At 39.6% G+C, this 14,707-nt stretch overlaps 1 protein-coding gene across 1 annotated transcript in view; it reads right to left on the bottom strand.

Moving 5' to 3' along the window:
* The window catches only part of slc6a4b (solute carrier family 6 member 4b), a 30,715-nt gene extending 17,257 nt beyond the window's left edge, over positions 1-13,458 (bottom strand). Inside the window, exons 1-5 of the mRNA XM_068006259.1 lie at positions 13,014-13,458; positions 9,495-9,629; positions 6,220-6,439; positions 4,841-4,979; positions 4,291-4,425 (exon numbers count right to left, since the gene is read on the bottom strand). Coding sequence (XP_067862360.1) covers positions 4,291-4,425; positions 4,841-4,979; positions 6,220-6,439; positions 9,495-9,629; positions 13,014-13,458 — 1,074 coding nt within the window. The remainder of the gene's footprint in view (positions 1-4,290; positions 4,426-4,840; positions 4,980-6,219; positions 6,440-9,494; positions 9,630-13,013) is intronic.
* Between the last annotated feature and the right edge of the window lie 1,249 nt (positions 13,459-14,707).

Raw genomic sequence — 14,707 nt, 5'->3', positions numbered from 1 at the left:
GGCCCTATTTTAAATAAAGGAAAAGTTTATAGGTAGAAAGAAAGCTTGTATCATCCAGATCATGGTGCTTGAATCATATCTCTTACGGGAGAAGGAGTCCCGTGGACCCTTTAACTTTCTCCCCTATCAGCTGAAATACGAGACCTATGTGCTCTAGAGTGAGGAAGAAGACATGTGTAACCCGAGCCTCCTTCCCTGTGACCTTTAATCCATGTGACCTTTAACTTCCTCGCCTATTGTCTTTTACCTGAGGAAGGAGGGAGCCTCCGAAAGCTTGTGAATTTAAAATAAAATTGCTGGACTATAACTTGGTGTTGTAAAATTGTTTACAATTGTCAACCCCAGTCCATCACCGGCATCTCCACATCTTAAAAAGGAGACCAATGTATCCTTAGCCTTGTCCACTACCACCTGGGGAAAGAGATCCGTGCACGCCTAAACTTGGGGAAGGAGAGCAAAGTGCCCCTTAACGGCCTCCCCTGCACATTGTTGCTCTAAAGAATTAGAGGAAACTTTTAAAAAACGCATGAATGTAAGTGACATTTTAAATTCATAAACAATGTAAGCTAGCTCCTTTGAATTGGCTCTGTCAGTTCATTGTAAACCTGGGTGTTCTCTAAATGGAGCTTTCTTTACATATTTGTTAAACCATATGTGGTGATGTTGCAATGCATGTGCTGTGTCACAAAAATATCATTGTGCCATTTATGTGTGACATCATGATGACAAAAAGGAGGTGCAGCTTTTCTGTTCTCTCTTTCTAGTTGCAGACAATGGGGGAAGATTTCCTCTGGTTACTGTTTCTAGCAAAATCATAAACATGTTGCAAAATTCATTTACTATTTCACTAGAAATAGCAAACAAAGGAAACCGTCTCACTATGTTTCCAATGTTGCCAATAGATAGAAGTCAGAGGGAATCTTTGCTAGTGTCTCTTTTCCCCTTGATTTTCTCTTCTCCCCTGAAGGTGCTGACTCTTGCCGCATTATGGTTCCATAAGTGCCAACAAGACTTCTCCCATGTGACCATTCTTCAGATGTGGCCCTGGACAGACTGCTGGCAGGCTATTCTATTATGGAAGGCATCATAGCTGAGTCCAATCCTGCTCACAGCCAATATCCACACATGCACACTTTACAGCACTGGCTGATGATCAGAAGCAGGAACTCTGCCTGTTATTGTAAACTAAGCATAGGCTGAGATTCAATCATAAGGCATTCTAGTCTGTATGCTTCGGTATTGTACTGGATGGTGCACTCAGACACAAGACCATTTGAGGGAACTTATTCTTTGAGATTGTTGCAACGCATTTGCGACTTTGTTGCTGGTCAGTTATCTAGTCAGCCACACTTGTGGAAATAAAATAATATTCCACGAGGAGGCATTAAACATCCTTGTATGTGTTGGCCCTATTGCAGATTCCAGATGGACAGAGGTTGAGCTATATTTGACAAAAAAATGTTTTTATTGAGAAATATAGGTGAAGGGCCAAATCTCATAGTACAGGACGTCACCAAGGTTGAAAAGAGTAGCAAAAAAATGACATAAATCAGGAGGTGGTGGTTAGATGACACTAAGGTTGAGTTTTAAAAGCCTGCATAAATTTATAGATTATCGGAGGAAGGAAAGACTGGGAGATGCAGTTGAGAAATGCTCGGGTAGCAGTCTTTAATTACAGAAAGCAAATCTATTATAAAAACGGTCATTACAAAGCAAGAACCGCATGAACAAAGCCTGCACATAAACCAGATGTGTGTTTCAACCTATGATTTACATTTGCAAGGGCCTCTCTCTTGTTCCGATGGAATAATAAACTCATTTACCTTTCAGAGCTCCCATCCACCCAGGGATGAGTACTTGTCTGTAGCAGAGGCTGTGGTTAATGGATAAAAGAGCCCAGCTGTCTACAGGGATGAGGCACATAATGAACGTGAGAGCAAGAGTGCTACTGCAACAGTAATTCATGTAACGAGATGCTGCAATCCAGGCCAAATTGTGCAATTAAATTTCTCTTAATTTGATCAAAAAATAAAAATATTTGGGAGAAACGAACACCAACATTGAAGAAGGATGGCTCATTTTGCAATGTGTAATGACATCATAAAAATTTTTCTGGTCAGTATTTCATAAAAACATTCTTCATTTTACTAGAAATACTCACCAAAAGAAATGTTCACAAATGTGTTTACGATGGCAATGATACCAGCTCTTGTCCCTGTTATAAGCGATGCTGGAAACCATTAGCAATGTGCAGCAAGTTAACTAGATTTGTGATATACTAAAGGGCATTATCTTCATTGAAAAAGTTTTTTGTCCAGTGAGAAAGTAGAGTTGGAAGGGATAGGGATCATTTTTGTTATGTTGGCATTAAAAGAAGTAATAGTATGATCTGTTTTGATGTGATGCATATATATATATATATATAAGGCATATGTATGTAAACCAGTTCTTTTTTTATGAAGTGAGTACCACTTTTAATGGAAGGTTAGAAAAAGGCACAAGTGTTGCAATATATTGCTGTACAGAAGTAGAGACCAAACAAATGGAATACAAGAAAAGTTAATCGCATTATAGATAATACTTTTCTTAACTCTAGTTTCGAGCCTCTCTATTGCAACTTTTCTCATTTCTCTCTTTCTCTATTTTATCAATATCACTCTGGTTTTTTTTTAACTTTATCTTCCTCTGCTGAAATCTCACTGCATTGAAATCAAGATTCATTGCTCCATCTCCCACTCTAATTCTTGCCTAGCAGCCCAAATCAGAGGAGGCAGCTCAGAAACTACAGAATGAGTTGGAAAAAATACATATGTGAGCAAAGCAATGGCAGATGAAACTTAATGCAGACACGTGTAAAGTAATGCACATATAATGAAAAAAAGGGTGACATGCGTACTGCATGAATGTGTAGAAATAGCTAAGGATGAAGTAGACTTAATGCTGAATATGTGCAACAAATAAAGAGCAGCAATCAACAAAGCTAATACAATTCTGAACTATATAGCCAAAACAGTAGAAATGAAGTCAAAGGAATTCATGATCAAACTGTAAAGGGCTTTGTTCAGACCACAGCTTGAATACTGAGTCCAATGCTGGTGGCTGAGACAGGAGGAAGACATTTATCCACTGATGCAAAGAAGTGTCATGAAGCTGATTGTTGGTGTTAGAGGTTTGAGTTATGAAGAAACACTTGGGTTTTTCAGCCTGGAAAGGAGGCATCTGAGAGGTGATCTTATAGAGGCATTTAAGATAGTTAACAGAATTGCGAGAGCAGGGCAAGGGAGTACAGATTCAAACTAGTAAAAGGTAAATTTAGGACATATCAGGATGTTCTTCACACAAAGAGTGATTATCTCATGGAATAAACTTTGAGATAGAGTAGTGGACACAAGAACCCAGAACTCAGTTTAAAAAAAAATTGATGCTGCAGTGGTCTTTCTTGTTGAAGATGACTCAGCAACTCTACCTCCCTCAACTTGTCCATTCATTCAAATACATGGAGAAGATAAAGCCTCTGGGTGGTACTGTCTCTGAGAAATAATGGAGATTGCAGAACTTGGTAATACTGTACTTTCATCCCATCTTTTTCATACTGCAGCTTAGATCTTCACTGATTATGAGTGGCAAGTTCTTCACCAGTTTTGATCCATCCAAGGGAACATGAAATGGTGTTGCTATTTGTCCTGTTCATTGCTTTTGTAGTTGAACTTCTAGCTGTGCAACTGCAATCTTATTCAGAAATAAGAGGGTTTGTGCTTGTAAAAATGGATCACAGTGCAGCTTGTAAGTACTAGTCCTGGCTAAAGATGGACCAGTGCTGTTGCAGATTATTGTGCAGGTACCTGACCTGTATAGGCAATACTTGGATTATATGTGCAGGGCCATTATAAGAGAAGTTTCAACTTTCCAAGAAATGTTAACATTCACTCTCTTTCCTACTTCTTCCAATGATGTTCTTGGAACTAATACCAGATCGAAGTAGTACAGGAATATTGAGCCAGATGAGTATACTTTGATACTGGTCTCGCTCTATGTCTTAGATAATAAACACCATGAGCTTCAAAACGCCTCCCCCAAAAAACAGTCATTAAGCTAGAGTGAATAACCATTCAACCTTCTATGTAACATAAGAATGTATGCCTACACACCCCTACAGAAATTGAGACTTGTATATCCTTACAAAAATATCGATGTTATAAGGTGTTAAAACTGTAAACACAATAATCCTTGACCTCAAAATAATTATTTCAATAATTCACAGTTTCTCTGTCTCCTTCACTGTGTACTCACATCTGTATCCAACAGCTTCTTCCAGTTTGGTTTGAGGTAAAAGACCACACCTCGCCATGCTCCAGGTAAAGTGGCTCCTCTTATCAAAAGGATGAAAAGCACCAGATACGGCAGTGTGGCAGTCACCCAGACTATCTGCGACAGATGCAAGATATTTAATAAAAAAAACAAAAAGTTGGAACCTTTCTGTAACACACCCCTCTCTGCAACACAATATCTCTGTAACATGCCCATCTCTATAATGCACCCCTCCCTAAAGCACACTTCTCTCTATAATGCACTCCTCTCTGTAACGCAATCCTTTCTGAAACATGTTGCTCTTTGAAACACATCTCTCTCTATAAGACACTGATTTGTATGACATGCCTCTCCCTTTGACCCCTTTCTGTTACATGCCCCTACCTGTAACACTTTTTATGGCTCCCCAAAAAAACTGTTATGGAGGCTTATTCGTCGCAATTTTACTGTGATCATGTAAGATATCATGGATTATAACAATAGATATCTTATCAACTAGACATTTCCAGATGTTTTGACTCATCAAACAAACCTTTCCAGATGTTTTGACTCCCTTCCAGAGGCTGAAGTAAACAACGGTAAATATGACGAAGAGGCATAAGAGAAGCTGCCAGCGGATCACACCCACATAATGCAACCCCTTGGATTTATGAATCTCCAGAACATTCCGTCTAAAAGCAAGAGAAAAACATAAAGAATATACATCACTAATTTCTATTGAACAACTAATCGCATTTCAAAAGTAATTAATCTGTCAGTGTCAGTTTAGCAGCACTCTTGTTTCTGACTCAGAAAGTTGTGGTAACAAAGCCCACTACTGAATTGACCACGTATCTGGGTTAAATCTACAATGCAGTACTGAGGGAATGGTGCATTCTCAGCGGTGCTGTCTTTTGAGTGAGATGTTAATCCATCTACCAACTCAGGTGGCTATGAAAGATCCCATGGTACTATTTGAAGAAGAGCAGGGAGGTATCCTGGCCAACATTCTTCCCTCAATCAACACGACCAAAAACAGGTTATCTAACAATTCAGTCATTTGCTATTTGTGGACCACATTTTGTTCAAATTAGCTGCCATGTTTGCCAACATGACAACAGTGACTACACTTCAGGAAATAATTAATTGGCTGTAAAGTGCTTTGAGATTTCTTGAGCACATAATAACACACTATATAAATGCAAGGTCTTTTTTCATTGGAAGTGAAGCTCATTGGGACATTTTGAGGATGTGCTAAGACACTTTATAAAATGCAGATGGTTCCTGAGAGCAGGACTTCAACCACAGTCTTGGAAGTGACAAAATTATTTGCCTCCATTGGCAGTGAGCAGTTTATATACTGATGCTACAGTACTGTCACTTAATTTGCAGCTCCGGTTTACCTTGTTGGCATCATTTCAGTGGTTTCACTCAATGGTATACATATCCACTGAGCGACATACAGAACATGGCAGATTAACATACTCCAATGATAACTTAGTGGTTAAATGCAATATCCAATCTGGTATTCAGCATTACAGACCAGGTAGGTACCAGGTTTGATTCCTGGTCTGTGCTCAATTAAGATCTCAGCCCAAACAGCAGTTGGAGCACTACAATTAGCCTCAGTGCCCTTAGGCTAGGGAGCAGCAAAATCAACCAGGGTCCCACTTTTGATTGGAAAATGTGCACGTAGATATGTTGAGTGAGGACTGAAATCTGTTCAACTGTGAGGATTCACATGCTGAATAGCCTGACAGCACGCTCTGTGATTCGGACAGGTGGAATGGCCACTTGGATGAATGCTTCATGAAAATGTTTCATTCCCCAGAACTTATATCCCAAAATACAACAATCTTCCCATCTCAGAACTCACTTAGCCCTTTGAAACCAGTACCACTGTTTAAACATTAGCCACTTACATGCACTTACATATAAAACTCTTCAGCTGGAGATTTGGAGAAGTGATTCCAGGAAACATTGTTCTTGCCAAAGTAGTTGGTGCAGTTGGGTGTGTTCCAAGGATTGTCACAGTTAGTCCAAGGCAAGGTGGCCGTGAATGAACAGTAGAAGTAGTAGAGAGCCCAGGATATGATGGTATTGTAGTAAAAGGAGACATACAGCGATATGATACAGATTGCATATCCAATCCCTAAAAAAGGGTACATGTTGGTAATTTGGAGAGGCTGAATTTAGCAATGGGTTACAACCATAATACTGTACTCATAGTGTGGCCTAGGAGCCGTTTGCAACCTGCTTCACCTCTACCTGTGGCTCCCAACCACCTTGTTGCTCTATTTCATCGACTTACATCAAAACTACAGCACAGAAACAGTCCGTTCAGCCCAACTGGTCTATGCCGGCGTTTATGCTCCACACATGCCGCCTCCCTCCCTACTTCATCTAACGCTATCAGGATACCCTTCTTTTCCATTCTCCCTCATGTGCTTATCTAGTTTCCCTTAAATGCATCTGTGCCACTATTCATAGTCTGCCCGGTTATCTGATATTGACAAAGCTTAAATTTAGTACTGTTCCTTCTCCTTTTCAGCTCTTTAGCAAATGAAGACAAGGCAACATTACTAATTGGTAGCTCTTTCAGAGAGCCGGCGCAGGCACGATGGGCCAAATGGCCTCCTTCTGTGCTCCAGGATTCTATGATTCTATTATTAGGAGGTAGGCTTGCCCCTGGTATCCCAGTTTCCATAAAGGAAGTGAAAAGGCCCGTATAAAAATATAACTGTTTAATAGAGTTGTAGGTTCTATAGTACTTTTCCTTAATGGCCTCCATATGGAAACACCCTGCATGATTGAAATCAGGAGTCCACCCTGCCGAAAATCACAGGCATAGACCCATTTCCCAACACTGTGTGGTGGAGGATATTTCTTGAGAGTAGCTCTCAAGGAAGACTTGGTTGGGATTGTGCCCCTTGCTGAATGATTAGTTGGTTAGAACTAGTTGGTTTACCTGCAACATAATAGCTCAAAGATGATCTCTCCAATGGAAGACCAAGTGAGTCAGAAATTGTTCCTTTTTCTTCTTGTACTTGGGGCTTAACTTTTAGTTATTTTGTTTAGGGGTGATTTTATTGGCAGCCCTGCAGCGAAGATCACTAATTCTGAGTGTTCTTTCCCCTCCCTAGCCCAGCGGTGCTAAAGACAATTTAATGCGACCACTGCTGTCCTGGTCATAATGAACTAACTCAGCACAGTTTGGGGATCAACACTGGGACCTCTGTATGACTCCTTACGAATCTAGGTGTTGCAGTTACCCACAAAGCCATTTGGGGGAGCCGGGAGAGCAATTATAAAAAATAAGATATAACATAAGAAATAGGAGCAGGAGTGTACCATATGACCCCTCAAGCCTGCTCCATCATTCAATAAGATCATGGCTGATCTTCGACCTCAACTCCACTTTCCCACTCGATCCTCATATCCATTGATTCTCTAGAGTCCAAAAATCTATCTATCTCAGCTTTGAACGTATTCAACGACTCAGCATCCGCAGTCATCTGGGGTAGAGAATTCCAAAGATTCATAACCCTCTGAGTGAAGAAATTCCTCCTCATCTCAGTCTCAAATGGCCGACCCCTTATCCTGAGACTATGCCCCCTAGTTCTAGACTCTCCTGCCAGGGGGAACAACCTCTCAGCATCTACCCTGTCAAGCTCTCTCAGAATCTTGTATGTTTCAATGAGATCACCTCTCATTCTTCTAAACTCCAGAGAGTATAGGCCCATTCTACTCAATAGGACCCTCATCCCAGGAATCAATCTATTAAACCTTTGTTGCATCGCAAGTATATCCTTCCTTAGATAAGGAGACAAAACTGTACACAGTACTCCAGGTGAAGTCTCACCAAAGCCCAGTACAATTGTAGTAAGACTTCTTTACTCTTGTACTCCAACCCCTTTGCAATAAAGGCCAACATGCCATTTGCCTTCCTAATTGCATGCCGTACCTGCATGCTAACTTTTAGTGTTTCTTGTACAAGGACACCAAATCTCTTTGAACACTAACATTTAATAGTTTCTCATCATTTAAAAAATATTCTGTTATTCTATTCTCCCTACCAAAGTGAATAACCTCACATTTCCCCACATTATACTCCATCTGCCACCTTCTTGCCTATTCACCTAACCTGTCTATATCCCTTTGCAGACTCTGTGTCCTCCTCACAGCTTACTTTCCCACCTAGCTTTGTATCGTTAGCAAACTTGGATACATTACACTTGGTGCCTTCATCTAAGTCGTTAATGTAGATTGTAGATAACTGAGGCCCAAGTACTGATCCTTGCGGCACTTCACTAGTTACAGCTTGCCAACCTGAAAATGGCCCGTTTATCCCTACTGTCTGTTTTCTGACTGTTAACCAATCCTCTACCCATGCTAATATATGACCCCAACCCCATGAGCCCTTATCTTGCGTAATAATCTTTTATGTGGCACCTTATCGAATGCCTTTTGAAAATCCAAGTATACTACATCCACTGGTTCCCCTTTATCTACCCTGCTAGTTACATCCTCAAAAAACTCTAATAAGTTTGTCAAACACGATTTCCCTTTCATAAAACCATGTTGACTCTGCCTAATATTATGTTCTAAGTACCCTGTTACCACTTCCTTAATAATGGATTCCCGCATTTTCCTGACTACTGATGTCAGGCTAACTGGCCTGTAGTTCCCTGTTTTCTCTCTCTCTTCTTTCTTGAATGGAGGGGTTACATTTGCTACCTTCCAATCTGCTGGGACCATTTTAGAATCTAGGGAATTTTACAAGATCACAACCAATGCATCAACATTTGAACTAGATTACAATACTGAGTCCAGGTTATCATATCATAAGGTCAGTGGAAGAAGAGAGAAGAAATTTAGTAGAAACAGGTTCTCTTTAACTCAGTAACAATACGCATGTACATGTTAGTAGGTCTGTAAATAGCTGAAATTTAGATTTTTTTCACAAATATAAGAATTTGTTTCAAATGTTAATTTTTGAGAAAAACTTGCACTTCTTAAAATCCAGAGTTCGAATTGTTAGAATCTTTAGTTCCTGTAAACACAACTTCAGTATCACTTACCAATTGAATAGATTTTCAGTTTATCGTTTCAATGCTTTTTTCTGTGTGACTTGTTTGTAAACAACAAAATGTTATGATTTTATTACTGCTGTATGCTATAATGATGACTGCTTTTAATGTGCTCACCTTTAAATATTGGGCATATCCTCTTCCAAACTGGAATGACGCCTGTCCTCTGGAACTGTCCCAAGGCTAGCTCCATGTAGAACAGAGGAATTCCCCCAAACATTGCCATTAAGGTGTAGGGAATGAGAAAAGCACCTGGAATTAACACAGAAAACAAATTTATGAAAACAGTATGAGAAATAATTAAGCCATAGAGCACTAATCTATTAAACTCGGGATTCAGTACACTTAAGAGTAAGCTGTAGATAAATAGAAACTGCCTAATGTATAACGGTAACTGCCCAGTTTCTAATATACCTATTCAATGCACAATGACAATGTACTAATGATAACTAGCCCACTGTAAAATGGCAACTACTCCAATGTGCAATGACATTTAATCTGATGTACAGTGGGCAAATACATCAATGTATAATAACTAGCCCACTATGCAATGACAAATACCCAGTGTGCAATGACAAGCACTCCACTGTATAACGACTAATGTCTCAATGTACAAAGTCAAGCACCCCAACGTGCAATGACAATTAGCCCAATGTACAGTGACAATTACCCTAAGGTGCAATGACAACCACCCAGTGTAGAATGATAACTATCCAATCCCCAAGGACAGCTGCTAAGTGTGAATAGCGGCTGCAATAACTGCTCGATTTCAACACTGCAGGAAGGGTATAACATCCTTTTTAAAATCAAAAGGTGCCAAAGAATTAATGAGCGTGTGAATTTTTTCATAGGATTTTTTTCATTATTCTGTTAGAATTAATGATATTATGAGAAGAACTTTGTCGGAAAAATCGCGAACTTGACAATGTAAGAGAGCTCGATTGATAGAACCCTGTTTACGGTACTGGTGTTTACCCTACTCTCGGACACACACACACACTGCACCAATAATTTGTATTAGTTTGGTCCTATGAATGTTGGATTGAAAACACACATGTCGGCGTCATATCTTGTGATTATTTCCTCGGTGAAAGCTTTAATCGGTTATTAAATGCTGGTTGACCTTTGGGAAAGGACAGTTGTCGGGAGTATTTAGGTTTAGGAGATCTTACGAAACAGAAGCTCGAAACCTTATGGATTTTTCAAATCTTAAAAATAATTATAAATAAAAGAATCCTGATACTGAAATATCGCCTGTATATAGTGATAATACTAATCATTGTATAGAAAATCCTAAGTTGTTTGTATGAAAGGAAACTGTTCCTCTCGGGGGTTTCCAGATTTATGGCGAAGTTTGATTAAAAGTACATAATGTTTAAGTTGGAACATTTATGTGGAAATATGGACACAAAGGCGCGCAATTGGGAGATCTGTGTTTATTTTCAATCACCTATAGATTTGTATTTAATAGCAGAGATAGAGAGAGCAAAATAGTTCTATAACTATATATCTCAGGACATGCACTCTGAAAGAAAGTTACATTTATTAGATAATATCAAAAAATACTCAAACACATCGTTTTCAGATTCCGGTATAAAAAGATAGAACAAGTGTTCTTTTTAATTACTTGGGGTATTTTTCTTGCAGTTATTCTTTCAATGTGATAAACAATGAAAATTATTATAAGCGCCAATTATTATACAGTTCCAAATGAAGAAGAATCAACTCCTGCTCCTTCGGGATCATTATAAGTACAAGTAGCTTGCTCCCAGGCACAGGTTTAAGGGGAATATCGCCTTGAAAACCTGGACAAGAGCTCCGGCTCGTGTGTGGGGGAAGGAGATGGGTCGAATTCGGACTCGGAGCTGTTAAATGCCCAGTGAGCCCATATAACGTATCACATTTGCAGCCTCTTCAGGGCGGATATTCAGGGTCCACCTCACCTTATATCCATTAACGTCGATATGAACTCATATTGTCAGTGACTTTCATATATATATATAGGTTAAGGTGCTATATGATATGTTGTAATTGTCACATCTATAACCCAGATTATTTGGCAATGTGTGAGATCAGAGGTCCGCACTTTACAACGTAAAAATGACGCTTTAAAATGAAATCTTCAGTAGTAACAGATCCTTATGGAGAGAAGTTTATAGTGGCGTAGGTGTACTTTAAGTGGACCAATATTTCCATTAATTATTTTTAATTAATAGTATTTTTACGGTTTTGAGATAACTCATATGTGAATAGTAGTAATCTGGGTAGCCCCATTTTCTAGATTTTACACTCCCGACCTTTTCTAAATGTGTTTTATTTTATTTAACCGACTATAACAATTATTCCAGCTGCAATGAATCAAACTGTCGCCGAATTGGCGATTCCCGTTTTCTTTGGTTGGCGCGTTTTCCTGTCCCTGCGAACGAAAATACTAACTCAGCGGGATCAGGAATAAGCACTAAGTAGTCAGTAAAAATGCTTTGAATCTAGCATTGCATTTACTTCTATCTACCTATCCGTTCTATCTATCTGTCCAACTATATCCATCCGACTGTCTATATGTGTATCCATAGATCGATCCCTATTCATCCATTTATCTACCTATCTATCTGAACGTCCAGATCTCTGTCCATCCAACATCCATCTATTCATCCATCCACCTATCTATAAAATGCTAGATTTTAATGATTCTATACTTCCCAACACAATCTTTTACTGTGATATGTATTTTACGTGTTTAACTATGATAATCAATACTGCTGCCTTTGCATTGCACCTACCAGTATAGTAATGATAGGGAGAACAGCGGAGAGCCACGGTGACACCGCCCTGTGAAGTTGTTGCGGAGTGGACAAAGGCATCAGTCCACATATATGTTGGAAAGAAACAGAGCTGCTTACTGACATTGTACTTTCTGTCCTACTCTGCACCAGGTAGTTTTATACTGGTACCACTGTGCTGCAAATCTTGTGTTGGTACGTGTGCCAAAGTGTAACGACATCAGTAACATACAATAATACAGTAAATGAAAAGGGAACTGCACAGATTCCCGGTTCATGAATAACTAGAGGGGAATGGAAACTGATCAGTGGGGATCATGAAGAGGTGGAATGGCCATTCCTGGGTCGTACATTTTTATCCATTGCAACACACCTCGACCATTTTTTAAATTAAAATCACTTTTCTGGTTTTGTGATAACTCATATTTGCCATTTGCACCCAAATACATCTCATGGACAGAAGAGAAATTAATACAAATCTAAACCAAGACACATAAAGGACTCGTTTTGTACAATATAACAGCGCCGCTGAAAACGGTTACTTTTTAAAATATTAGGAACACCATGAGTAGCAGCATTGTTTCTTTTAAAAAAGTTTAAAATGTTTTTGTAAACGTTAAAACGTATGTAAGTTAAATAGAAAGATAAGTTTCAACAAAAAGCCAAAAAAACTGCAGATTCTGGAATTTTTTTTAATGAGTTTAAAATTTGTCTTTTGTTCCAAGAAATTTGTTCAATTCATTAATTATTGGAGGTAAAACTTAACCCTTGGATTAATTTGTTCAGACATAACACATATACCTGTAAAATGTGTTTGCAGTGAAGTTTATATACAATGTATTAACCATAAGCTTACCGCCACCGTTTTGATAACAAACATAAGGAAACCGCCAGACATTGCCCAAATCCACCGCAAACCCAATAACTGACAACAAGAAGTCCATTTTTTTGCCCCACTTGTCCCTCTGGTCCGGGGCCCGGAACGGCGTGGGTTGGGGTTGGTAGTCGGGACTGGTGGCGCTCTGCGCGCCAACATTGCCAGCTGCTGCCGGCGATTCGTTGTGCGAGAGCACCGCGTAGCCTCGGGAGAATCGGCGCTCGGGACAGGGGAAATCGTTGTCCCCGACCGCCACGCAATCCCTGACCTTCTTGGCCGGCATCAGGAGTCCGTTCTCTCCGGTACAAGTCTTGCCCGACTCGGATCGACCGTTGGCTGACGGGGTCCCCTTTGGAGTGGTGCCACGTTTCCCAATGGCAAGGTCTACACAATCCGGTGTGTTGCTGTGCCTGTTGCTCTCCATGTGGATCCCTCGCCACCAATACACTGTTGGCCTAGAAGATGCCAAGTGAAAAGCTTTATGTTCGAAGGTGGATCACGCAAACTATCCCCCTCCCTTTTTTGGGTGCGGGAGTCCAAAAGATGCAAGCTCATCAATTTCAGCTCCAACTCCCAAGAGAATGCAAAATCCAACCCCAGCTCTTCCAGCCGTCCCCGGATCGGTAATTAAAGCACCAACAAAAGAGGCAAATAAAAATACAGCTTGTTGCAAACATATTTAACAGGTTTCCATGACGATGTGACGTAAATCATCTAAAACATCCAACATCACAGGAACACCTGGAGGAACTCTAGGAAAAATTGTGCATGGGCACATGCGAAGCAAATGAACAAAACAAAGTCCCGGTTGCAATTTTTTTTCTTAATTGTTTTAAAAATTAATTATTTCTAAACTTTCACATCAACAGGTCATTGCAGAAGACTAGTAATAAATGAAGGTCACTGTGATTGTAACATGACGTTAATTAAACTCTGATAGAGGGGATCCATCTATCGAGACAGGTAACAAAAATAAGTGGCCCTCCCTTATCTGTGAGGGAAACCATAGCAACTTGAGACAGATGCTATAGTACGCGCGGCACAGAAAGTAGCGTCTTTCCCATGTTTATACCCGTACATGTTTCAAAAACCTTGCTGGATTTGGAAAGAATGTTTACACTCACTTTATATGTATTTTTCGTCTAGCGGTTAACTTGTTTTTCAAGTTTTTACCCTTATATTTAGCATGAGTTATGTTAACAAGGGCACAGAACTGCATTTATAAATAATAAATAAAAGGTGCATGGAATGATCATTCAGAGATGAATAGAAATATGTCTTATTTATATTTGTAACATAAAGCATCGTTCTCGCCCGAATATCCACATATGAACCGGTTTAAATATACAGGACCAACATTAAATCCCATTCTCTTTGATGGTGTGAATATTAGTTCGATCTCCCTTTTAGTTATGTTGACGGGTTGCAAAGCCTAAATATATCTTCAAGACGGACTGGTACCTGATAATCGCACCTTTAAATTGTACGTCCTATATTAGGAAATATTTCTCGTTCATTCTTACAGAGCTGAATTCATAGGACCAGCTCTGTTAACGGTTAGAAGAGACAATACAAAAGGGATAAAGAAGCAAGAAAATAACAGCAACGGATAGACCAGGGAGGGTGACGGAAAGAACCTCTGAAGGAGAATCAACAAATTCACAGGTGAATTT

The sequence above is a fragment of the Heptranchias perlo genome, chromosome 25, assembly GCF_035084215.1.
Source record: "Heptranchias perlo isolate sHepPer1 chromosome 25, sHepPer1.hap1, whole genome shotgun sequence".
Taxonomy (NCBI): Eukaryota; Metazoa; Chordata; class Chondrichthyes; order Hexanchiformes; family Hexanchidae; genus Heptranchias; species Heptranchias perlo.
Note: the sequence above shows the minus strand (reverse complement) of the source record. Positions and strands in the feature narration are given on the sequence as shown.